The following is a 27,419-nucleotide window of genomic DNA, read 5'->3' on the forward strand; positions in this document are numbered from 1 at the left end:
ATCAGTGTGAATCAGCAGAGCAGTAAGAGAGGTCACTTGGCAGAGAACCAGATTACACATGGACTTGTAACCATAGGAAAACATCTATTCTATACTGATCCCCAGAAGCAGTGGGCTGTATTCACTAAATAATAAGCCCTGGTACTTTTAAAAAAAATCTTATATACAGTTTAACACAACCACCAATCTTCATAAAATAATTTTAATATTTTGTGCCCGGGCTAGCTACATCCTGCACGATGACATTTCAATGTGCGTAAGCATTTAATTATAAATATTAAAAGCAGAATGAAATTAAGCAACTATCTATGCAAAGGCAAACAGACATTAAGTTTTTTCTTCTTGGTCACTGTTTGCTACATAGTAACTGTCAATCACATTGTCACCATAATGTTACTGATCTAATAAGATTCACCTTGTTAACTGTGAAGCATGACAACTCCTTATAAAAAAGAGCTATCCTTAAATTTGAATAGATGTGTAATAAGGTAGAATTAGTTAAGCATTTGGGGGAAAAACAGACCCAAGAGAAAAAACAAATTGCAGTTTTCTGTATGAAGAAAATAAACTCCTTTATTTTATCCCTTATACATTAATACTGTATTTAAGATGACAGCAGTCCTTTTTCCTAGTGTTTGTGAAGAGACGGTCCACAGTATTGGACAGGCACTTTAGTAAGAACACAAAAGTGATAATGGTTAGCAGGTATACATTATTATCAATCACCAAATCTGTAGGTTTTGGCTGTTGTACTGGGGAGGCCATGAGTATCTGGGAGATAAATTTAAAAGCTGTAATTAAGGGGCATCTGGGTGGCTCAGATGGTTAAGCCTCTGCCTTCGGCACAGGTCATGATCTCCAGGCCCTGGAATCAAGCTCCATGTCGGGCTCTCTGCTCAACAGGGAGTCTGCTTCTCCCTCTCCCCCTTCCTGCGTGCGTGCACGCGTGCTCTCTCTCTGTGTCTCTGTATCTTTCTCAAATGAATAATAATTTTAAAAAAATCTAAAAAATTTTTTGTTAAAGCTGTAATAAAAATAGATGCTTTATTAAAACCTAAATTTGCTGTTATAAAGGTTCTTTAAGCAGACAGTCTGAAGAAAGAAGCGATTACAGATTATTAGATTGTAAGAGACTGTCAGCCAACTCCATAGTGATCTACATACAGGAAAGCTGTGTTACCTGGCACTTTAATGACTGAAATTTTTGAACACCCACCAAAGTTGATGCCACATTCCCACTACACCAAATAACCTAATTCATAATCCACAATACAATGGGTTAACAGTATGTTGTTTTCAAAAGTGATAAAATGGAGGGAGTGAAGGAAAATCAGAAGAGTAATACCACCTGGGTCATGGAAATTAACTCTTAATTAACCAATCATTGTAGTTCATTTCCACTGTCCTACCAAACTAAATTTTAAAAAGGTTTGACTACATTATCACATCATAGGGAGGAAAATAAAGCAGAGAAATTGGTGTAAGAGGTTACTTTGACTACCAAGGGAATGTAAAGAAATACCCCCAACATATGAAGATTTCACAAGCACACCGAGAACAGTGACATAGAAAGGATCTTTGCCTGTGGTACCCTATAGACTTCAACTGTAAAAAGTTAAAAACACTTCTCTCCTCCCTCACATCACATAGCAAAATAGTTTCTTAGAATAAATTTTTAGGGGCACTTGGGTGGCTCAGTGGGTTAAAACCTCTGCCTTCAGCTCAGGTCATGATCCCAGGGTCCTGGGATCGAGCCCCGCATCGGGCTCTCTGCTCAGTGCGGAGCCTGCTTCCCCTTCCCTCTCTGCCTGCCTCTCTGCCTACTTGTGATCTCTGTCTGTTGAATAAATAAATAAATCATCTCTTTAAAAATAAATAAATAAAATAAATTTTTATACTTCTAAATAAAACATAAAGAACCAATGTGCCACTGACTCAGCTAAAGTAAATTATGACAAATCTAGATTAATTCAGTGTAATGAACTGATTTTTTTTTAAATCAATTAAACGTACATAAGTCACCCACAGATCATTTTCTCCATCTTTTCAAAGAAAAACCTCTGTCTAAACCGGAACAGTGTCATAGTCATTAGACACCATAAAATAAACAGGAATAGATGTTCTGTATTCCAAATAATTATCTAAGGTCTCTTGAAGCCTCATACTTTCAGTTTCAACTATAGTCTAAAAAAGAAATTATAGAAAAAAGGTTTAAGAATTTTTCACTGTTCTTCATGATAATTTAAAGGTCACAAGAATTTATCTGCTATTTTAGGCAAAGAAAAGATAGTCCCACAACACTCTAAAGAACATATACAACATTTGGCTTTACCAAAAGAAAATGCAAAAAGGTTAAGTCTCTTCTAACTTGAAACACAATTCTTTTTTGGAACTATAAAGTAAAAGAAAACATCTTTCTCTATACATTACTTATTAAGCTGTTTCTACTGAATAAGCAAATTAGGAAATTAAGAGGAAAGGAAGTAATAATTGGATAATAGGTTAAAGTAAAAGAAATTGGCTAATGTTATGTTTTAAACATAATAAAAGACAAAGGAAAGCTTAAAACAATAGAAAGGTATATAAGGTGCTGAATTCTATTTTTTTAAAAAATGTGGCAGATTCTTTCACTTAGATGCTTGTTAAGAGTCTCCATCATAAAACTGTCTGTAAAATTATAAAAATTTAACAGAGAACACAAAATAAGTGTTAGAAAACCAGTAAAACCTTTCAATATAAATTACTCAAATAACTTCATAAATCTCCTGACTTCGATTCTGTTTTAAGTAATAGCTTTATGCAATATACATAAATTTCAATTATCAAAAGTGCATAGTTCAACAAGTTTCTGTTTTTAAGCCCAAAATTCTTGGTTATAACAAAATTGTAAAGTTTGTTTTGTTTTGTTTTTAAAGACTAAAACCACCAGTGTCATCTATTAAGGAAGTCCAGCATCTTAAAATGTTGCTCAGTATGTTGCAGAGAATCATGCCTGAAAACAACATATATATATGAAAAGAAACTTTGAGTTTTTAGGGTTTTACATTTTAAAAATCCCTAGTATTTTCTCTTTCCCAAACAGAAATCCATATCCTCTAAACAGTGTTAGTTATATTGGAGATATTCTATATCTGCACTGGCCAATACGGTAGCCACTAGCAAAATGTCTGATATGGTAGCCACTAGCAATATGTGTACTTGAAATGTGGCTAGTGTGACTGAAAAACTAAATCTTTATCTTATTTTAACTGAACTAATATAAGCAGCGCATAGGACTAGTGGTTACCCTATTTGGTAGTACAGTTCTTTAATAATGTCCTTGAATCAGCCATTAGCCAAGTGGTGGTCTAGTCACCACTTACATATTTCCAAATTCTTCTTTATATATTCCCTTTAAACTCCTGTTATAAGACTGAACAGTGCAGTGGTAACAACATCATGTTATTTTTATAGATTTAGATTCCTAAAGTGATAAATCCAGCAGTAAAATCAATACTTAACTTTCCTTCTTTAACATAAGCAACTGCTTCTCCCTTGGAGATCCCAATATTTCCATGGAAAGTAACTTTTCTTCCACTTTGTGAGCTCCCACCAGTAAATTCTTTATTCCCAGGGGAGGGAAAAAGTATTATGTTTTAATCTAGATTATCCATACTATCTGAGATTAAATATCTAAATAATCTGCTGATACTCTGATTTAATAAAATTTGGTCCTATATTTTGTCTTATTAGTATTATATGGGTGATGTGGTATTTCTGTACTAAAAGCGAGTTGCTTTTCATAGCAGAATATAGACCTACAAACAACTGGTTGACTCCAAATTTTCTGCATCTCTTGTTGCATGGGATAGGTTCAATCCCTGCCATTTTCTTGGCACTGTAGAAGGAAGGGGAACTCCAGTTTCATGTCTTATAGTGGGCCAGCCTGTGGCTGGTAGGGCTGAATATAATCCAGCTGGCCCAAGTTCTCAGGTGGAGGTAGAAGTGAAAAGAGGAGGGGCTGCGTGGTTCAAAGGACTGCTTGGCTAGTGGGTGAATGGTGGGCTTGCAACAAACACAGATAATCTTAAGGATCCTGTGATCTCAGCAGCAGCCATGGGAGGCAGGGGAGACTTGGGGGGACAATATCCAGCCACCACACTGCTGCTGTCTTCTTCCCCACAAGTCTCTCTGTATCCTGCAGGCTGCCTAGGCTGCAGCAGAAGCACAACCCCAGTAATCTAAAAATATTTATGTAATAACTAACACATACATGGTACTAAATTTAGTAATACAAAAGTGAAAGATAAATATCACTTTTATAACTGTTGCTCAGCTCTCATCACCAAAGGCAACTGCTGCCAGTTTCTTCTCTACCCTTTCTCTACTAAATATGACTTACTAGTTCTGTCACCCTCTGTTTAATTTTTCAGATTCAATATAAACATAAAACCAAACAGAATGTATAAGATTTTCACTAACCATGTCACAAATAATCACATTATGCCACTTAAAAGTTCTTCATTACAAAATTAATTACTTAGCATGAAATGCTGTATTCTTGACTCTCCAATCTGTAAGCTCCAATGGGCTGGAAACACACCACTGTGTTGTATAACAGGAAGCATACCAGACTAGACTCCCGAAGACCTGGGCTGTAGGATGGCCAGGTCTTTTACTAGCTGTATGACCTCTGACCTTTACTCTCCTAATGTGTTTAAAATGTGGGTATTACCTCATCTCTACCTATTTCACAGGATTAAAATGATTCAACATAATAATACATGTGAAGGGGTGCCTGGGTGGCTCAGTGGGTTAAGCCTCTGCCTTCGGCTCAGGTCATGATCTCAGGGTCCTGGGATCGAGCCCCGCATCGGGCTCTCTGCTCAGCAGGGAGCCTGCTTCCCCCTCTCTCTCTGCCTGCCTCTCTGCCTACTTGTGATCTCTCTCTCTCTCTGTCAAATAAATAAAATCTTTAGAAAAAAAAAATAATACATGTGAAAAGCATACTGGAAACTCTATAGGCTACATAAATGTAAGGTATTGTTATTTATTTGTATCCTCATAGCAAGCAGTCCAAAGCTGACTAGATGCATAATAAATATTTAACAGATATGAGCACATTCTCTGCCACATAAATTATATGCCATATTACATTTACAGAATTGATCTTTTTTTCCTTTAGGTTTTTTTCCTTTAGGTTTATGCATATAACAACCAAAATGTCAACAAAGTATCTTTCTTTGAGGGAGTATCTATGATCTCAAAGATCTTCTTACTCCTAATGAAGGGACATAAATTATTTAGCTGGCTTCTTGATTTTCCTTTTATAGTGAGGGAAAATTGTCCTAATAAGAAATAAGGGCCAGTATTTTATCAAATCCAGCAAGGTTAACAGTTCTGTCACAAGAAACACAAGTTGAGGAAGGGTCCAAAAGAACAGAGATAGTTTGATGTATGAGAAGTAATTTAGAAAATACTGAAAATTAAGTCAGCTCTTCAACAAGAATTGAAAGCAGTAAGAGAAATGATGAAGTCCTGCTAAAATCTCTAATTTCTTTAGCACAGATGATAGCACTCAAAAAATTAAGAAAGAAAAAGCATAGAAAGGATTAAGTAAATGGAATGGTTAATAAACATCTAAATCAGAGGGAATGAATGGCTAGGTACAGGGAAAGATTCTAACCTTTAGCAGCCTTTGTTGCAGGTTTTCCTTACCTCTTCTGCTGTACTAACATGTCGCCTCTGCGTTTTCTTGGGGCTCAAAAGGTTTCGACGACATGAAGCACTCCAAGATGGACTTGGAACAGGCTTAATAGGAAAAGATTTTTCATATGCAGACACATGGCAGTGATGGTTTGACTTTCCCGTAAAAGTGTTTGATAATCCACTAAAAAAAAAAACACACACACACACACACACAAACCAGAGTTTGTAAGAAAAGAACAACAAGAAAATCAAACCTAGTGATTTTTACTTCCAAGAAATAACAAAAACAACCAAAGTGTCAACAAAACCAACACCAATAGAATGAGGGATGTACCATTTGAGGGAAATATATAAGAAATGATCTCCTGAGATATATATAAGAAATATATATATATATAAGAATATATATATAAGAAATATATAAGAAATGATCCATTCTGCCATACTATAATTATCAAACACCTAAAATTGTATTTTTTGGCTTTACAGTTCCTTTGGTCAAGAACCAAAGACCTGTGCAGTATGACAACAAGTATATCACGTTAGACTTCTTTAGAAAATCTGGGTCTGAAGGATCTAACATATACTTTCTATTTACTTGCTGCAGCCTCCTCCCCCAATTCCTTTGGAGGGACTTATTTTAAGATTAAATATGCAAAGATGGATAAAGCTGAAGCCTTTCAATAAAGATTTTAAACTGAATTTTAAAATTTCCTTAAAAAACCAACAGATGGCTCCCTTCCTTCATTAAAAACAACCAGAAGGCTTTCTCTTAGGCTACATCACTCTCTCAATTCTTCTGGCCCATTTACCTCCTCTGAAGGAGAATTTTGTTTTCGCTTCTTTAAACTGTTTGTGCCCCCCCCAAAGAATGGGGAAAAAAACTGGCAGGAAAAATACTTTTGTGAACTTAAAACCCAGTCTTATCTCTAAGACTAGATTAATAAATTTAAAGTTCTTTCTATGTGGTCTTTTTCATCTGTTATTGCCCTGCAAGGATGAGCTACTTGCTCTCAGCATACTGATTTTTCTCTTTTTCTTTTCTTTCTGGTTGAGGATGCAAAACAGAGATAAATAGCCGACTAAGCCGAATTCAATGGAAGCAACTCTTTAAATCAGTACTTTTGGTCTGGATCCAAATGAAATCAGGCTAGGTGTAAAGAAAATAAAAAAGTACAACATATATGCTCTCTCAAAGGGGAAAAAAAAAGAGAGAGACAAATCAAGAAACAGACTCTTAATTATACAGAACAAACTGATGGCTACCAGAGAGGAGATGGAGATAAGAGAGACAGGTGAAACAGGTGATGGGGATTAAGGAGTGTACCGTTTTAATGAGCATGGGGGTAGATGTGTGGAAGTGTTGAATAACTATATTGTACACCTGAAACTAATATAACACTGTATGTTAACTGGAATTAAAATAAAAACTTAAAATCACTTACATGCTCTGTAAGTCTACAAATTACAATGGTTTCTATGTATGTTAGAGTGGGGAAGGAAACAAGGAGTTAGAATTCCAGAAACAGCCTTACTTCCTTAGGATGGGTGCATGCTGCTACAAAAAGAAGGCAAGGGCACTATGATTTGTCTGGTGAAGATATAATGAATTCCCCACAATGCCTTTTGCATTGCTGCTTTCTAGAGTGCGTGTGTGTTTAATGCAAAAGTCTTTCTTCTAAACAAAAACCAGTGGGAGGGCATCTTGCATTGCCAGAAAGCAAGTATGCTACCTACAATTAAAGACACTAGGCCAGACACAGCAGGGAGCCTGAACGAGCTCCTGGTGGCCAAAGCTGTGAGAACGTCAACATTAAAAGAGTAATGATTCTAGTGGACAGGAACACACTGAACCTGGAATGACACTAAAGAAGAACAGAAAACCTCATCTGAAGCACATGAAGTGGCTATTTAAAAGAAAAAAAGACCAAAAAAGACACCTACTTTGAAAAACTGGTTATGAAAAAGAAAGATCTAATCCTATCGCTTGCCTTCCCAGTTGATGGGAAGGGTATCCCATCAGGGTAACCAAACAACCCTACCTAATATGGAAAAAAAAACCTCCCCTTCAAAGCAGAATGAAAATACAGAAGAAATGGTAACACTGAAAAAGTACTATTTCAGTAACTCTAATAAAACTATTATCAGGTCAAAGAAGATTAAAAGGCACCAACTTCAAAATATAAAATAAGTAAGTCCTGGAAATGTAATGTATAAAATGATGACTACAATTAATAATACTGGGGTGCCTGGGTGGCTCAGTGAGTTAAGTCTCTGCCTTCAGCTCATGTCATGATCTCAGTCAGGGTCCTGGGATCGAGCCCTGCATCGGGCTCTCTGCTCAGCAGGGAACCCGCTACCCCCTCCTTCTCTGCCTGCCTCTGCCTACTTATGATCTCTCTCTGTCAAATAAATAAATAAATAAAATCTTTTAAAAAGTAATAATAATACTATATTGCTTATTTATAAATTGTTAAGAGAGTAGGTCTTAAAAGTTCTCATCAGAAGAAAAACTATTTTATAACTACATATGACAACAGATGTTAACTAGACTTACTGAGGTCATTTTGCAATATATACAAATATTGAATCATTATGTTATATACCTAAAGCTAATATAATGTATGTCAATCTCACCTCAATTTTAAAAAATTATCAGGTAAGGATTATCAATTGATATGAGTAACTATAAGGCTGATGTGAAATTGGTCATGGGTAAAATTGCCCAAGTAACATCATTTAGATTACATTCTAGTCATTACAAGGGGGGAAAAAAACCTAACTGTACAAGAGGACCACATTGTTATTTCCCTAATCCAGAGGTCAATCCAGTATCATTGATGAGGAGAAACAGGTTTGTAGATTTTCTAATGTGATATAACACAGCACCAGCTTTTATTCAAGACAAAGATCTAATTTACCAAAAAAAAAAAAAAAAAAAAAAAAAATACAGAGGAGAGATGCCAAAATAACTCTATGAGGAAGAAACCTATCAAATCAAAAGGTGAAACATGCAGAAAAAGTCATGTCATAAGAAAAAGGGGCTGTTCTAGATTTAAGAGACTTAACAGCAATAACCACCACATTGAAAAATGCAAGTAAATGCAGAGAAAAATATCTAAAAAGATACGTACTAGGATATTACAGAGATCACCGTGATCTCTCACTGGTGGAAACATGATGTTTTTACATTTTATTTTTACCTATCTGTATTTTCTGATTTTTTACAAAGCACATGTATTTGTTTCTATAATACTGTTATTTAAAAAAATAACAGTATGGCCTTACCAAGTTAAAAAAAAAAAAAGCAACTTGCCAAATGATACATACAGGAAATCTTTAATGAAAACAAAATAGCACTATACATTTCATAGTATACATGGTCTACTATATAGGAGAAAAAAAAAAAAAAAAAGAAAAAACCCACAGGGAAAGGTTTGGAAGGAAACACACCAAGGGGAGGGGAATAAGACTGTGAGGAATGGTCACGCATCTTTAGTTTTATTGGCAACGTTTTAACTTTTACAATATGAATGCATTAATGAATTCCTGTGTCATTTAAAAATATATTAAGTGGGGAAGAACAGCCCTGGGGGTACTGACATGTTTCCAAAGTCCATGTGCTAATAATCACAAAATAAAAGTCATCTCATTGGTTTCTATCAACACCAGAAAGCTTAGCCTTGCCTAAGCAGGAAATTAAATGACCCCACATTCCTAAAATCCACCATCACAGTAAAATTTAAGAAGTCATAAATAATATTTTAAAAAAGAAATATTTTACTAATAAAGTTCCTGAGGGAAAAGTTTCTAAGCCAAACTTCATCTGTCTTTAATGATCAGTATAAGCTTGGTGAGGGAATTAGGCAGCCCTTAAGAAATTGGGCTAAAAAGGAAGAAGTTCTTTGTAACTCTGTTTTCTAAGAAAAGAAGTTTAGGTCTAGTTGACTAAGGCCATGAGGTGCAGAACTTCTTTGGTTTAAACCAGGTCTCTGCTCATGGGAGAGCCTATAAAATGTACTGGTTTCTTTGCTACTGAAGTTGTAAAAATTGAACTATTTCCACTTTAAGATTCAAAATAGCCATACTGATCCCAAAATACTCATATGCACCAAGATTTCCCTCAAAACTCTCCTCTAACGAGAAACTTTGGCTGTCACCAAAATTCAGCACCAAGTAAATTAAAAGTTGAAGGTTTAAAATGGATTTGTCCACATTTTCACAGTTTAAAGTCCAGAAACAGTGTTACTCCTTTAAAATGCCAACGTTGGGGCCCCTAGGTGGCTCAGCTGGTTAAGCGTCTGCCTTCAGCTCAGGTCATGATCCCAGGGTCCTGGGACTGAGTCCCATGTTGGGCTCCCTGCTCAGTGGAGAGCCTGCTTGTCTCTCTGCCTGCTGCTCTGCCTACTTGTGTTTTCTACCTCTCTGTCAAATAAATAAATAAAATCTTAAAAAAACAATCAATAAAATGCCAATGTTGAGTTGCTCCCCACAATCCCAGAGCAGCAGTTCTTTCTGCCCATGGGTTCTGTTCCTGTGCTTTAACAAAACCACCATATTGCATAAAATAAAATAAAATATGCCAATGTAAACAACTATGTTATGGCCATTTTCTCTCATATCAGAGGAAAGGCTTGTTAACTAGGAGGCCAGAATACCTACCTTGAGGTCTTTCGGGTTTCGAGGTAAAGACTTCGGCTGTTTCTTGATTTTTGTAAAGTTGAACCTGATGCTGGAGTGGAATTTCTCCACTGGCCATTTGCACTCTGGCCAAAGGTTCTTAAGTCTCCTGAGCCAAGAAAACTGTCTGAGGAAGGGTTGTCTAAAAGAATAAAAGTTTGAATAATTAGACAAATACCTACAGTAGTAGTTTTGCATATGACTGTAACCATGTCCAACATTGTATTCCAAAGTAATGTGGTAAAGCACCATGTCTCTCATGGAAGAAAGATCCCAGTCTCAACTGCCAGTAAAGTCTGCAGTAAGGGAACTTCTACAAACTATAATTGATTCAGCCATACTAACCTGAAAATTGATGAAGGAGCTGAATCCTGCCACAGCCATGTGCCTTATCTGCATCAATGTGACTCCGTGGTGTCCACCAAAAGTCAACATTTTACCCCAACTATATCTTGCAAGCACTCCCAGGCCTGGGCCTGAAAGAAGGTAGGCCAGACCAGTAAGAAAGCAGGTGGAGGGCCAAGGAGAATTGTAATTCAAATGAACAACAGTTATCGCTTAAAAAGCAGCTCCTGTCACTTTCTTGCTTTTAATTACCATGTTCAGGACTTGGGGGGGGGGCTCTCTAAGAACAGAGAAAACCTCACTGCTGCTTATTCTGGCTGGCTTATGGCAGGAATGACCCATCATATGCATCTGGTTCTGGTATGGTAACCTTCAGGTCACTTAATGTCATAATCATCAAAAATATCAATACTCCCTCTGATGCTTATTACTGCAATCAGGCTAAGTGAGGATTATTTATTATTTGAATCTTCTGACTTGTGGCTTACCAACTGTGGTAAGAAAAAGTCTCTTAAAATTTCTGCTAGGAATAATTTCTTTTTTTCCTTCTTTTTAAGTAGGCTCCATGCCCAGCAAGGAGCCCAAGGTGGGGCTCAAACTCACGAGCCTGAGATCAAGACCTGAACTGAGATCAAGAGTTGGATGCTCAACCAACTGAGCCACCCAGGTGCCCCAGGAATAGAATACTTTCTAAATCCACCTCTCCCTATCAGCAGGATCAGACAATTTAAAACAGCACCTTCAAAATAACTTCGGATGTCAGGTTATGGAACTCTGAGGAGCACCAGTAGAAAAATGAGAATGATAATTCTCTACTTCCTGAATTTTTGCCTAATGCTAACATTTTCAAACCATATGACTACAGAACTCTTCGTAATATTATTTAAAATATTTAATGTAGCTTTTGATTTGGTATCCAAAAAACAGTAGCTGACAAAAAGACACTTAGTACTTGAGTTTGCTTTGTTTGTTTTTTGTGGGTTTTTTGAATCAGGATTATCGGGACTTAGGATAAATAAGACAGGAAAAAAAGCAGCATTCAGGGGTGGTATTAGTACCAGTTGATTCACCACTGGATGAATCTAACAATTAAATATACTTTTAAAATGAATTATAACCTTGTACATTTGCAATCAGTATCTATGCTTAGCATCTATTACTATTACTTTAAGGAGGGAAATAATAAGGCTAATAAAAAAAATGAGTATCATTAAAGGACCAGAACATTTTAATCTTTAAATGCAAAGTAATAATAGTAGAAATATGTCTCTTATACTTTCTTGCTAAAATAGGATTAGGGAATGATCTAACTAGAAATGTCTACTTGAGGAATGTCACCAAAAAGGCAAAATTACCCTGATAAGTGTGAAATTTGAGACCAAGGATAAATCAGAGTAGCCACCTCAATGGCATTTCACAAAGGCTTCAGCTTTTAAATATAAGGGAAAAGCACAGGATCAGGCAGTCTGTTTAACCAGAACAAGGTGGTTCCACCCCCAGTCAATGAAAGAAATCAATGGTCTTCTATTGCTGATGTAATCAAGCAGAGCTGGAGAGGGACCCAGATGGGGCTGCAGACACTATTTTTTAAGTGATGATTTAACCTCATATTCTGTTAACATTAAGAAATCGGATTACAAACACCACAAATAAGATTACTTATTACGTGCACATACGCACACATGAAACTTTAAGCAAATACACCAAAAGTTTAATTTTGGCTGTGCTCCAAAAATAGAATGATGGGTATTTTTCTACCTTTCTCTACAAATTTTCTATAAGGGCAGGCAATAGTTTTATGGACATAATGAAATAAGCTTTAAACTAAAAAAAAAAAAGTATATCGGGCAATTACTTATAATGAAAGTAGGCATCATCAGTTGCTCCTGTTAACTTTTAGGTTTAGTTATTATAAATAGCAGGATGCTTTAAATCATCTACTAAATGCCTGTCTGGCAACCTAATTTAACATATTTTCCAAAGATACGATGTTGATAATGACTCTAAGCATAAGCAAAATTGTTTTTCATCTTAATCTACTCTTCTTTATTTAGTGTTTAAAATGTTTCAATTTTCAATTGTTAATAAATTGAAAATAAAATCAAGACGTCTCAAAGGCTAACCAGCAGTAAATTATTAAAGTAAAAGAGCTGTATTTTCTCTAAAAATATTTTTTAAATTAGTCTAATTTTAAGTGGGTTAAGAAGCAAATTTTTGAAAAACGTGATACAGAGAGGCAGCAGATGCAGTAAAACAGTAAATAATAAGTAAGCTCCAGACCCTAGATTCTTTAAAGTTTGGGGCTTTCCCATGATTGTTTTCACCGTGGAGGAAAAGAGAATAGCAAGAAAGGAGACAAATACCAAGACAGAATAAGAAGACTAAGGCAGGTAAACTGGAGACCCCCATCTTACCCAATCAAGCAGTGAAGCTCAAGGTGACTGACCACAGAAATCAATGTGGGGATTATTGGAAAAGAAGACATACAAAGGAGACACAATTCTGCAGGATTTACAATCAATTAGAATGGATGTGGCAATGAAGTTAAGAAAAATATACACTAAAAAGTAGATTTAAATTAAAGACTTTAAGAAAAAAGTATCTAAACCATTGGCCTTCAGAGATTTAAAATCTGATTGTCAGAGAGCAATCCTGGAGCTCTGTGACACACCCGTACATTTGTTTGGTCAGGGATGAGATGAAATTAGGTAGAGGTACAAATCTAAATCCTCTGCTTCAGGCTGTAACTTAGAGAATGACTCTAATAGCTCAGCATCTGCATTTCAATATGGCTTTGTTATTCACTGTTGCTATTCGCTATTCATCATCATGTATACAGTAACTGTTATGAAGTAATTTTTTTTTCCTTTTCCTAAAAAATGGCCTTCAAATGAGAGGCAAAACTTCAGTGTGAGACTTTGGTACGGGGATCAACTTACAGTATGAGGACAAACATAGGAAAAATGTAACTCTCAAGAGTCATGTAATTCAGTAGAAAGCCAAGAATCTGGTCCAATATACCACAGTCAAGAACATGAAGTTCTGAGATGATCTCGGATATATCCTTTATGAATATCAAGGGTGTAATGAAATTTTACTTTTTTTTGTAATGAACTTTTAAAGAAAAAAGGCTATACATACAGATGTTCTTAAGTCACATTACTTACAATAGCTAAAAATAGTGAGCGTGAAGAGGACCTAAACTACAGAGAAAATAATGAAGCAAATAAAGGCATGGGACCATTATCCTAAATCATAGTCCCCTAGATCCCACTGCACTTCTAAATTTATAATTTTTGGAATTTTAGAAAGATAACCTGGTATATACTATGTAACACTTCAAGGTATAATTTGAAGCTGCACCCTATAATCAAACATATTGATACATCTGCAGTGAAATACATAAATACTCATATTTACAGAAACAAAGAGAAGGCAAAAACATAAACAGCTTCATGTCAGTTCATGTGGGTTTTGCCAAAGAATGAATTCAGGTCAGGTTAGTTTGGATACCAAAAGAATTATGAAAAGAATTTCTGGTTGTCAGAGTTTTTGGATTTTCAAATTGCACATAAAGCACTGTAAATGTGCATATCAATTCTATGGATTATTAGAAATCAACAGAAAAAGGCAGACACGAAGAATAACATGTAAATGGAAAACTAAAAATTAAAATATTGGACAAAAAAGATGATATGCATTGAATCATACAATGCGTATCATGTATGTACACATGGATAAAGCCACAGAATTGAGTGGTTATGGTCAGCAGATTCTGAGTATAATTTTCTCTACATAATTGTTTATTATTCAGCAATTATTTTAAACTAAAAGCAAATATTCTATCCAATGGTAAATCAACATATGAAATTATAAACAGCCAGAGTTCAAGTGGAAATATTAATGATCTCGTTTCATTATCCACTCAAATGTCCTTTCCCTAAGATTAATAATGAACTATCTAACCAGATGTCAGACTCTCTGCTCATCAGAAAGGCCTTTCCAATAGTAATGATGGCAGAGTTATTTTCAGAGCCAGTTAACTGATTTTCCTATACAAACTATGCACATACTTTGCAGAGACCATTTCCCATACTGAGAGAGGAAATTCAGAGCCCAGGGTAAAGTACCGCCCACCTAAATGACATTTAAATATAATATAAATCTAAAATATCATCATACTAACGTCTTTTTAGGGGAGGAGATCTCATCTTGCTGACAAAGAATCCTGAGGAAGCCAAATAACAATAATTATTATTTGCATTTCATATTTATCACCTCAGTTTATCCTTATAAAAATCCCATTAGGGCAGGTTCAACAGTATTACTAATATTCCCATATATGTGGGAAGGTGAGGAAACTGAAGCATGAGGAGTGGTAAGACATAGGAAGGCACTATAATCTTCCTGGGTCATACTGCCAGGAAGCTAACCAATAAAAACCTCTTAGTTTCCCCAAGACAGAGCCAGAAGATCACTGGAGGTCCTAACCTTAGGAAAGGGGCAGATGGAAAGTCGGGCAGGCCAGGGACTAGGAACAGCCTAGAGAATGCTGACTTCTGCCATGGATCACAAGCTGAACAGGCAAGCCCCTGAATATGCAAGCATGGCTGTGGCAGGTGCTAAACAGAAACATGTAATTAACATTTCCTGCCCTGGTGGAAGGACAAGCTTGGGTAGAAATAATTTTTCAGGATTCATGGTTTCCAGCAGAATAGAAATGGCTAACTCTGTGCTTTATATCAATGTAAAACAAACATCCTTTACATCATAGACACATATCTTAAAAACAACAAAAAAAAGCCAAACCAAAGCTGTACTGTTTTTCACAATGACATAATGAACAAGTAAAAAAATGGATCCCCCCAAAAAACTTTTCCATTAAATATAAGTGGTTGAGACTAGGTCAGTAAAGTACTATAGTAACCTCCTCCCCGCCCCCCAACACACAGAGTGATGTTTTAGTGGAGAAAATACCATTTTGCTTTTGACAATGTTTTCACTCTAGAGATGGTAAACACACACAATTTGCTAGGAAGAAATCTGAATGGTACAAATGCTGTGACTCCAAGTAATATGTCATACCTGAATAATAATTTGGATTATAAGCCGTACTTCTTGTAGAACATGTATAAGATCGGTCCAAATTTCCTTCCCTGGAAGGTAAAATCTAAACAAAGCAAAAGATTTTTCTTAAATCACATTTTTCACAATAAAATGGAATAAAAACTTATGCTTAGAAAAATATCTTTAAACAAGATTATGGTGTATTTCAGAATTCTATATAATTATATTTTTATATATTATAAAAAACTAACTACATACTAATAAGAAAGGAAAACGCATAGACAATCTAATGAAATGACTGAGGCTTCAAGGGGAAAAACAGGCAAAGTATCTGTTATACAACTTAATTCAAAGAATGCTCATTAAAAGGTAAACATGCACATGGTATATCCTGTTCTGAAAGCCAGCTGTATCATTTATCAAAGAGGGTGTACAAATGAACCTGGTTTTTAATCTTTTGATAACTTCATACAGAAGTTCTTAATCAGGGGTGGGGCTGCACCCCAAGTACCAATCTGGAAATGTGTGACTATATATTCAATTACCAAAAATGATTATTGGAGGCAGATGTTACAGGTAATTTAGTGCCCAAGGGCCAACAATGCTAAACATTCTGCTTTGCTTGGGAGAGATTCACACAGTAAAGAACTGTCTCATCTATATTAGTCATGGCTTTCCTACTGAGAAAGATTGCTTTCTTAATGCTCCTCAAACTTTAATGTGCAAATAAACTAGCTGGAGACTTTTTTCTTTCTTTAAAAAATGTTTTCATTTCAGCATAGCTGACATACAATGTTACGGTTTCAGGTGTACAACATAGTGATCCAACTTTTCTATATGTTATGCTATCCTCACCACAAATGTAGCTACCGTCTGTCACACCAGATTTCCTATGCTGTGCCTTTTATTTCTGTGACTTATTCATTCCATAACTGGAAGCCTGTACCTCCCACTCACCTTTCCTACTTTTCTCTACCCTCTCCCTACAACCATCAGTTTTGTTCTCTGTATTTACAGATCAAATTCTGTTATTTATTTGTTTTGTTCTTTAGATTCCACATATTAGTGAAATCATATGGTATCTGTCTTTCATAGTCTTATTTCACTTAGCATAAGACTCTCTAGGTCTATGCATGCTCTCACAAATGGCAAGATCTCATCCCTTCTATGGCTGCATGATATGTGTATACGTATACCACATCTTCCTTATCCATTCATCTGTCAGTGGAGGTTTGGGTTGCTTCCATGTTTTGGCTATTGTAAATAATACTGCAATAAACTAGGGTTGCATATATCTTTTTGATTTAGTGTTTTCATTTTCTTTGGGTAAGTACCCAGTAGAAAAATTATTGGATCATGTAGTATTTCTATTCACCAGCTGGAAATTTTTAAAACCGTGCATTCTAATTCAGTAGGTCTGGGGTGAAGCCTGGACTCTGCATTTCTAACAAGCTCCCAAGGGATGCTGTTGATGCTGGTCCTTTGAGAAATTACATTTTATAACATAGGGAAATCTCAGAGCTTCTGTATATTGACATATTTCCCCCCACTTAATGCTCAACAATTTTAAGACTCTAGTTGAAAAGGACACTGACCTATGCTTTGGTAATTCTAATATGCATAGAAATAATAAAAAGTTTTCTAAAAGATACTATTCTCAAAAAACTCATACATAGCCTAGTTCTTAAATTTAATATATCAAAAAGAACTCAAAACACCAGAAATATTGATCCTAAAAAGTTTATACATGTTTGTCCTTTTGAGCGTGTCATTTAAATTACATCAGATGAAAACTTAAGCCAAAGTAATTCATCAACTACAGGAAGAAAATTATTCCTAACCTGATGGTCAGAAAATGAAAGCTGGTCCTCTGGAAAACCTGTTTGGGCCAGGAGATGGGTTTTGAATATGGAGTTGTGGTTCACTAAAGTTACTTCTCCAGCATCCATCCTCATCCTATCAGCAATATCATCTGGGGGAAAGAATCTGAATTAATTCAAGTCACATAATTCTTCAATAACTACTTTTCTATGAACAAATCATTTCACCTAATAAAAATGACTCCCAAAGAACAGCTCTATAATCAAATAAAACCCCTCTTTCAGAACTATTGGCCAGAAATCTCAAAATGTCATTGTCAAATAGAGGCCCATGTGCAGAAATTGGCTCATTTGGAATTAACGGAGATCATCTATCTACCAAATAGTTCAAAACTTGTGCAAGTATTAAAAAAAAAAAAAAACCTTAACTCAAAGTTTTTTTAAAAAAGGAAATTTTCCCTAAAAAAACTTTGAATGTTTTAACTGTAGAAAAAAATTTAACTATTAAAAGAAAGGGAAAATAATTTCACCATTCAGAAACAAACACTGTTAACAGTTTATTTCCTTTAAATCAAAAAGATGCTTTAAAAATGAATCCACCTGAACTTTTTTCTGTAAAAAGTATCATTTATTCATATGGCTCTAAACAGATACCAGCTCCATTACTGTAACGCTATGGTAGAACCTTATTTTATAACCACTTTTGAGACCTTTGTTAATATAAAAGAGCTAGAATAGTAACAGATAAGAGTGACAGAACTCAGGTGACTTACAATGACATTAATGATTAGAGAAAAGTGAAACAAATGACCGGGAGAGAGAGGAGGTAGACTACGCAAAAGCAAAAAACAGAAGAGAGAAGACTAACATGACTTTAAAAGGAGCACATGGAATATGATAAGATCTAACTGTATAAATTGTTAATCCTATTCCATATTGGCTACTAGTCCTGACCCTGTATTGATCCCTTTACAGACATAATGAACTATAAACAATGGAAAATATTGTAATCACAATTAATTTTCAATGCTACTAGCTAAATGAAATTTAAAATCTACCTTAATCAAGTTATTTATCATACAGAAGTCGGCATAACATAGTATGAAAGAATAAGGACTCTGGAACCAGGCTGCCTGAGTTTAAATTCTGGCTCTGCCAGTTCTGGTTGTTTCTTAACCTCTGTGCCCCCGCTTCCTTGTTAATATTAGGCATTGTGTAAGGCAGTTGTAAAAAATTAAATGAATTAATATATTCTAAATACTCAGAACAGGGCCTGACACATAGTAAATGTTTGTTAGTGTGTATCTGGCTTTTTCAATACAATGAACAAGAAAATGCTTCCAAAAGATGCTATAAACAATGTCTCAACCAAAAGAAAAATGCCTGGTGTTCCATCCATTACATAATTAGGTTGAGACCTCCTTTAAGATTATTAAGCACAAAGATGCAAATACCAAAAATGTTAAAAACAAAAAACAAAAACAAAACCTGTCTTTTGATTCAGCTTAACTAATCAGAGTAGCTAAAAGGACTGATTTATTATTTCATATTCAGACTTACCCATGTCAGATCTTTTCACATCACTGACTTAAGCAAGATACAAAGTCCTATAAAAGACAGAAAACAGAAGTGTTACATACTGAAACACCTCCTTCATATAATTATAGAACAGAAAGCCACTCTCAGTGTGGCTCGGCCACTCAGATTTCTTGTTCTCAGTAGAGAAAAATATAAGGTGGTGAGGAGAGATGACTTGATGGGAAGAGAATGGAAACTAAAACGAGCCGAGGCAATTCCAAACATTTCTGAACCTTGGGCTATATTAAAAAGCAATTATGGACTACCCACAGAATCACAGACTATTACAGCAAGAAGTTGGGAGCACCAACCCTTTGGAGATTAATCTGCATATGATCATAAAGTTAGTCAGTGACTGCACTGAAATTACAACCAAGAAATTCTTTGCAATCCATGGCTCTAATACTCCGTGCTAAGCCGTTTTATAAACAAGATAGATCTTACGGTGGTCCTATTAGAATTTCCTTCTGTATGTTTTAGTCAGCAGCCAAATATAGCTATTGATATTCTTATAACAATCAAGATATACTTCCCACTTGTACTCAAGTACTTTCTCTCCCATCATTAATCAAACTGTTACAAACCAAAGTCCCTTTGCCACATGAAATTATTTTCTCCTCTGATGTATCTAATTTTCCCAGAAAAAGGAATTTAAAAGTCTAACTGCTTGGAACTAGGTTAATAAACATACCCTTGGCACACATGCTTCTTGGAAGAGGAGATTAGGAATGGTAAGAGTCATACTTACTATATTCATAATATTATTACCATATACTATTTAAAGATTTTATTTGACAGAGAGAGAGATCACAAGCAGGCAGAGAGGCAGGCACGGGGTGGGGGTGGGGTGGGGGAGAGCAGGCTCCCCCCTGAGCAGAGAGCCGGATGCGGGGCTCAATCCCAGGACCCTGAGACCATGACCTGAGCCGAAGGCAGAGGCTTAACCCACTGAGCCACCCAGGCGCCCTTACCATATTTTTAAAAAGATTGAGTCCTCATCAACTTTAGTTTGTTACCAACTTTATCAATCCACTTTAGCAATATCAAGGCTTCAATCTACTAAGGAGACTGGATGATGCTATTAGGTACTCCATATGGTCGCAAGGAAGTGCACACACAAAGGAAGCCTGTTTGAGCTTTTCCTGGCACAGCTACAGACTAAGCAGAGTAATCATCTGATACCCAGTCTTGCTGGGGAGGATTCCCAAATAACTTAAGCCTTATATTTAGGCTTCAAGTATGTTTCCAAATGTTCAACCTAACAAAAGGCTTCTATCTGGAAATTCTCCAGGTTATTCTATCCCCTTCCTCCTTTTTAAATAATTAATTCCCTGGGTTCCCCGTTAAGGGAAAAAATCCTATCAACCAATAAACTAGGAGTGGCTTTTTCACATTTCACTCTTTTGGCTATTTCATAAGTGTCATCACTAGTCTTTTTTGTTGATTTAAGGAAAATGCCAATTTAAAAGCTTGGTGCCCAGTTCACAACCCCATGTTACTTCTTTTGCATTGCTAAGATAGACGTAAAGAGGGAAGCAAGCAAGAAATTAAAGAATTTTGGAGACTATGTCCAGAGAGGTTAAATGACTTGCCTGAAATCACATAGATGGGGAAAGGGGAAGATAAAAATCCAGGATATCCTAACTCCCAAGAAAATGTGCTTTTAACAAACACCACAAAACATGGTATCCTTTAACATATCTTCACTCAAGGATTCATACACTTTGTCCAGATAAAATTCACCTCTTTGGGATGGTCCTGGGGGGATCGACACTGTTTTATAATTTTAATATTTAAAGCCCCACATTTACATTTTAATACAAATACATCCACCTTCTTCAGTGTGCTTATGTTACTTTCTTTTTGCCTTTTGCATTTACATTAGAAGTAGATATATTTTACTCCAAGATTCACCATGAAATGCTGGATCTGGAAACTTTGATGCCACCAAATTCTCACAAGCCTAAGAACTTTTCCCCTTTTTTTTTTTTTTAAAGATTTTATTTATTTATTTGACAGACAGAGATCACAAGTAGGCAGGGAGGCAGGCAGAGAGAGAGTGGGGGAAGCAGGCTCCCCGCTGAGCAGAGAGCCCGATATGGGGCTCTGGGGCTCGATCCCAGGACCCTGGGACCATGACCCGGGCTGAAGGCAGAGGCCTCAACCCACTGAGCCAAGTATTCTAATAACATTTCCTAGTTCACACTGGTCATCAATTTACTAAAAGAATACAAGCTGTTACAGGCATTCAGGTGAAATCAACTTAACAGCCGAACACAAAAGTAATAGGAGATCTGAAAGAAAAAAAAAGATGGCAAAGTCTTGACGGTAACAGAATGTAACAAGTAGAACAAAACATGTATAAGCTTACATACAAAGAGGTGGGTATAAAAGAGAATGTTTACAGTTACCATGAAGTTACTAGAAAGTATGTACTGAGGAGTGCAATTAGCTTTATCCAGGACCAAATGTGGTTAGAATAATTTATGATATGAGAAGGGTGTGGAAGAATCATCCTACTCTGAACTGTGGATATATATATGTTTGCAGTATATTGTTATGTATTTGCTTTTGTTTCTCATACTTTTACATGTAACCTCTCCCAATCAGACTCTCAACACTTTAACACTTGAACACCTTAAAACACTAAGCGTTCAACTGCTTTAGTACACAAGCATTTACTGTGCACCAGTTACATACGTGGTACTAGGGATACAAAGATGAGTAACAACTGGTCCCTGCTGCTGAAACACTGTCTACTGGGAGAAACCAGATCCATCAACAGATACTTATAGCAAGAAATTAAAGCTGGTGCATTGGCAAGAGGCGTGGGAGTCAAGTAAAGAAAAGGAAAGACTTTCAAAGCGGTAGTCAAGAGTTACATCACCTTAGCCTGAAGTGGCAGAACCTGTTTTTTAATCCATGTGCTCCCTCCAGATTTAACTCATCAGACGGGCGACAGGAAGACCATGTTTGCAGCCGGGATAATTAATTGCAATCGGGCAAAAATGAAGGAGACTTCTCAAAATAAACACGAAATGAGTCTTCCAAAATCGGGACTAAAGGGAAAACAGGGGATCTCTAAATTGGAAGAAGGTTGTGGGATCATGCTTAAGAGATGCTTAAGGCTTCATTGCCACTGTAATTTCAAATTCAGTGCAATCTATCTTTCAACACGGGGGCTTAACACAAATTATCTCTACAAAGGATAAAGATTTAGGAGATAATGTGATCTACTCCATTCAGAAAATCCAATTAGAACAAAGACCCTAAGTAAAAAAGGTGGTAGCCTACATAAGGCTTTACCTAAACCTCACAAGCATCACCACCACCCCAAACAAGTGTACCAAATGTGAAGGGAAATGACCTTAATAAGGCTGACTCGAAAGTGATAAAGGAGTAAGTTATTGCCAACAAGATAGTGAAAATACTGCAGAGGCACCGATAAACAGAAATCACCAAGCTCAAGAGAAGCCGGGCATATATCCAGAGAGACCACGTTAGGGTACAACCAAGAAAGAGACGGTTCAAGGGAATGACCAGGAGGCGATGAGCCAGGTAAGCAAACCGTGGCGGTGAAGGGGATTCTCATAACCTGGGCAGGAGGGTCCGGCCGTGTCTCTCTGCTGGTGGCACTAGCGATATCACACCTCAGGGAGATACCACAGAGTAAAAGAGTTGGAGAAATGTTTACGTGAGACGCAGAAGTAGTCGAGAAACACCATTCAGGTCTCAAGAAAGGCGGGAGAAGCAGGTGTCACAGAAAGCTGAGCTTCCCGGTGAAATCAGCTTTCCCTTGAGAGGAGAGACCCTGCCCGGGCGGGAAAGCCCCGAAATCCCCACCGGCCTTTCCCCCACAAGCAGCGCTGGACGCTGAGACCGGGCCCGCGGTACCGGCAGGGAGACGGCCCCTCCTCGACCCAGGAGAAAGAGGACTGAAGGAACGGCCTCGGGAAGCCTAACTAACGGCCGCCGGCCAGAGCGCGGCCGGTGGAGAGCAGGGGGGGAGGGGAGGTGGTCCCAGGGGGCGGGGCAGAGGAAAACGCGCCGTCCCCACCTCCCTCCCCGCTTCCGCCCAGCCCAGCCCAGGCTGCTGGGCCGGGACCGGCACTGCCTCCCGGCCCAGGCTCCCTCCATCCTCACCCCTCCCCCAGCTTCCCGCCGCCACTCACCGAACCGGAACCGGCTGCTATGCGAAGGGGTTTCCGGCCGGGCGCGGAACGCAAAACCCGGGAACCGCCGCGAACCGGAACAGCCTCCACAACACCGGAAGAGCCGCCCGGTGGCTGCGGAGGGGCGAGGGGGTGGGGCGGAAGGTCAAAGAGCAGAGTTGAGGAACCGGAGAACGCCTGCGCAGTGTGGCCAGGCCTGAGAAGCTCAAGGACCATCTAAGGCTGAAGTCATAATTTCCCTGTTCCCCTTTCAGCTTGGGGTTTTTCTCGTTCCCGTTCTCGGATTACTGTTAGTGTACCCGTCGTCCTTCGCTTTTTTCTGTTCCCTCGATCCCTTTGCACGCAGTCTTCTGGTTCCGCCCGGCGATTTTTGCTTTCGCTCTGGTTTCCATGGCAGCTTTTCGCTGTGGCCCTCCCTCCACCGGCGGGAACTTGTGGCCGTCTTGACAGATGCAGACCTGAGGGCTGAATCGAGCTCTGTATCGTATTTTATTGAGACTCACGGAACGTTGATGCATGTAGTGGTTGTGGGAAGGATTTTACACTAACGGTTTCAGGGACGTGAAGTCATTTCCCAGAGTTATAAAGTGCTTGGCAGATCTGGGACTAGGGAAAAAGTTTCTTAACTTGCAGTCCTGTATTCTTTACGTCACATCATGCCTGATTGCCATTGGGGGCGGGAGTGCAAGCATTTTAGGATTAGCTTAGGTTAGACTCCGGAAACATGTAGAACCTTGCAGAACTCTGGAGGCGTTTGAGACATGGGCAGCAGTGTGAGGAAAGCTCTTGGGGGTCCACCAGAGATCTACTTTTCCCAGTAAAAATAGAAAAGGACCCAGGTGTTGGCCCTCTGAAGAACTAAATGGCCGTGGTGGTGTTCCTGTGACTGAACGGATTGACATGTAATCGGTGCCCTACTTTCAAAAAGAAAATAATGGGAAGAAATAGGTTTGTTCATTCAGGCTTTTGGCCAAGTCCTTCAACGTGACCTCTGGACCCAGACTCTGTCCAGAAGTCTTGGAGAAATGCTTCTGAGTTGGTCCTCCAGACCTCAGAAGTCTGAGCTCAGACTTAAATAAGGGGAACCTCTGGATGCCCTAGCCTTTTACCTGCTCTGGGAAAAAGGAGATGCTTGTTGAATTCAGGAGATCTTGCCCTGTCAAATATATAAAAGGAGATTCTTTGTATCTCTTCATATACTAATTTTTATATATTTTATTTTGTCATGTCCTAAGGCCTTCAGTAGTGGGCATACCTGATCCATGTCTGTTTTGTCCAACTTAACCATTCCACAGTTCTGTTCATATGGCTTAACTCCATCTCTATTTCTAGGAGACAGCCATGCGTAAAGAGGAATTTCATCTGAAATTTTTCATGTGTGTGATTCAATCTCGTGGGTTAGTCAGGCCTCCTCAGCGCACAGGTACCATTGTCTCCCGATCATACTCCAGTGACGGATGGCTTCTCTTGCAGGGAGTTTGAATACAGGATGTGAAACGTACTAGTCTAAATGTAGGTGTTAGGGGCCAACTGACTTTATTCCATCCCTAATATAGTAAAATGTCTGTCTCTGAGTTCTTCCTTGTACAAATTATCAGGTGAGATTTGGGGCTTATATGTGGGAATAGGCCCAGGCAGATAAACACAGACCTGGGAGTTGAGGAAGAACAAGATTTATAGCACATGAGCTGCTTTTGATTTCTCTGTGCTTTGCGAATCCCTTTCTGGGCTCATCTCTCAAAGTCCTTGTTACGACTGTAATTGACAATAAAAATAAGATAGAGTCCCAAAGAGAAATGGTTTTCTATTCTACCATAGTCTCAAGGTAGCTAATTACATGTTTTGCTTTTCTCTCTTTTATGTCAAAGGAACAGAACCTTTTTAACAGTAAGATAGTTGTTGAGAAAAGTCACGACTTCTCTAATTTTTCACTGGATTATGGGGGAAAAGGCCCTGGACAGCTAAGAGTTACAGAGGAAATGAATGAGAATAAGTAGCATTCCCTTCCCTGAATCCCACCTTGAGGGTAACCTAGCGATATTGCTTCTCAGCTGGGGAAGCTTCAACTTCCAGCATGCTCATACAAAAGCCACCACCCGAGACAGACAACTTGAAGTCTCTACATGCTATGGATGATCCAGGCACCATGGAAGGCATACCTGTTTTGAAAAATGGTGAGGCATCTGGTTAAACAAGGAGGTGGGGAGAGGTGGAAAGGAGTATTGGGAAATGAAGTTTATGTATACATTATAAATTAGGATACAACTACCAAATTTGAATTAAGACAGGGAGAAAATGGTGTGTGTAGTGGGGAGACATTGAGAGAGAGTGAGAGAGAGAGAGAAGAGGTGATCATCTGGGAAACTAGAAACTCTAGAAGAAGAGAGTAGAGCTCTATGAAGAACATCTTGATTTAATCACTGCCTGTCCGGACTAAGCTAGGGTTTCCTATTATCAGCAACCTGAATGTGTAAAAATATGAAACTCAAAAGCCAGATTACATAAAGAAGTTATTATATTACAAAGTGATTCTAAATATTGTAAAAAATATTCATCTTAGGAATCCATCTAGTAACAAATTTCTCTTGCATATTTTGAGTAGTGTTTAACTCGTAAACAATTTATACAAAATATCAGAAACATCTACGTTTCCTCTCAAGTGAAATACGTCTATATTGGAGTCAGTTTACTGCAAACATTTATTGAGTTCCCACTATGTGCCTAATACATTAGAAATAATAGAGACAATGTAAAAATTATATATAAAGATATAACCTTGTCACTTTTCTAGTAGTTTGCAGTTTGAAAATGACTTATTGAAGTCCAACTGCCTATATTTGAGGAAGAACTTCAAGTCTAAAATGGTGTTCCTCAAGACATTAACAAGTTCATTGGAGTAATCAGTCTCAGTACCTGTGAAATATACAGCAGTATTTATTCTATTTTTTATTTCATTTTTCAGAAAATATTTTATTTTTATTTATTGGAGAGAGAGAGAGGGAGTCTGTGTACAAGCAAGAGGGAAGGACAGAGAGGAAAGTAGACACGCCCCCTGAACAGGGAGCTCCAAGTGGGTCGTGGGATGGTGACCGCAGCCGAAACAGACTCTTAACAGACTGAGCCACCCAGGCACCCCTCAATAATTTTTTCGAACAGTCACTATTCAAAGTCATTGCACTAGGCTCAATAAATGAGAAAATGAGCTAGTCACTTTCCCTTTCCCCCCAGGACCCTATGATCAAGGAGTATTATGCCTCCATCAGAAAGGATGAATACCCAACTTTTGTAGCAACATGGACGGGACTGGAAGAGATTATGCTGAGTGAAATAAGTCAAGCAGAGAGAGTCAAGTATCATATGGTTTCACTTATTTGTGGACCATAACAAATAACATGGAGGACATGGGGAGATGGAGAGGAGAAGGGAGTTGAGGGAAATTGGAAGGGGAGGTGAACCATGAGAGACTATGGACTCTGAAAAACAACCTGAGGGTTTTGAAGGGGCGGGGGGTGGGAGTTGGGGGAGCCAGGTGGAAAAAAAAAAAAAAAAGGAGATAGCATGAGAGAGCATGTAAGTGAAGAGCTTTATAGCTTTGGTCCAAAATGCTGAATTTCCAAAGAGGATGTCGTTGAGAAGTCAGGAAGGGAGGGAGCAGCGGACCTCTTTTTTTTTTTTTTTTTTAATAAACATATAATGTATTTTTATCCCCAGGGGTACAGGTCTGTGAATCACCGGGTTTACACACTTCATGGCACTCCCCATAACACATACCCTCCCCAATGTCCATAACCCCATCCCCCTCTCCCAAACCCTCTCCCCCCAGCAACCCTCAGTTTGTTTTGTGAGATTAAGAGTCACTTATGGTTTGTCTCCCTCCCAATCCCATCTTGTTTCATTTATTCTTCTCCTACCCTCCAACCCCCCATGTTGCATCTCCACTTCCTCATATCAGGGAGATCATATGATAGTTGTCTTTCTCCGATTGACTTATTTCACTAAGCATGATACCCTCTAGTTCCATCCACGCAAATGGCAAGATTTCATTTCTTTTGATGGCTGCATAGTATCC

At 37.9% G+C, this 27,419-nt stretch overlaps 1 protein-coding gene across 2 annotated transcripts in view; it reads right to left on the bottom strand.

Annotated features, from left to right (window-relative positions):
* Positions 1-23,461, bottom strand: part of SENP1 (SUMO specific peptidase 1) — a 50,474-nt gene extending 27,013 nt beyond the window's left edge. The window contains exons 1-6 of one of the 2 annotated variants that reach the window (XM_046013951.1): positions 23,351-23,461; positions 19,161-19,207; positions 17,622-17,752; positions 15,799-15,883; positions 10,351-10,510; positions 5,698-5,869 (exon numbers count right to left, since the gene is read on the bottom strand). In XM_046013951.1, coding sequence (XP_045869907.1) covers positions 5,698-5,869; positions 10,351-10,510; positions 15,799-15,883; positions 17,622-17,752; positions 19,161-19,164 — 552 coding nt within the window. In that variant the 5' untranslated portion in view covers positions 19,165-19,207; positions 23,351-23,461. Of the gene's footprint in view, positions 1-5,697; positions 5,870-10,350; positions 10,511-15,798; positions 15,884-17,621; positions 17,753-19,160; positions 19,208-22,065; positions 22,489-23,350 lie in introns of those variants that run through there. The other variant, XM_046013952.1, reaches the window with a different exon arrangement.
* Between the last annotated feature and the right edge of the window lie 3,958 nt (positions 23,462-27,419).

The sequence above is a fragment of the Meles meles genome, chromosome 7, assembly GCF_922984935.1.
Source record: "Meles meles chromosome 7, mMelMel3.1 paternal haplotype, whole genome shotgun sequence".
Lineage (NCBI taxonomy): Eukaryota > Metazoa > Chordata > Mammalia > Carnivora > Mustelidae > Meles > Meles meles.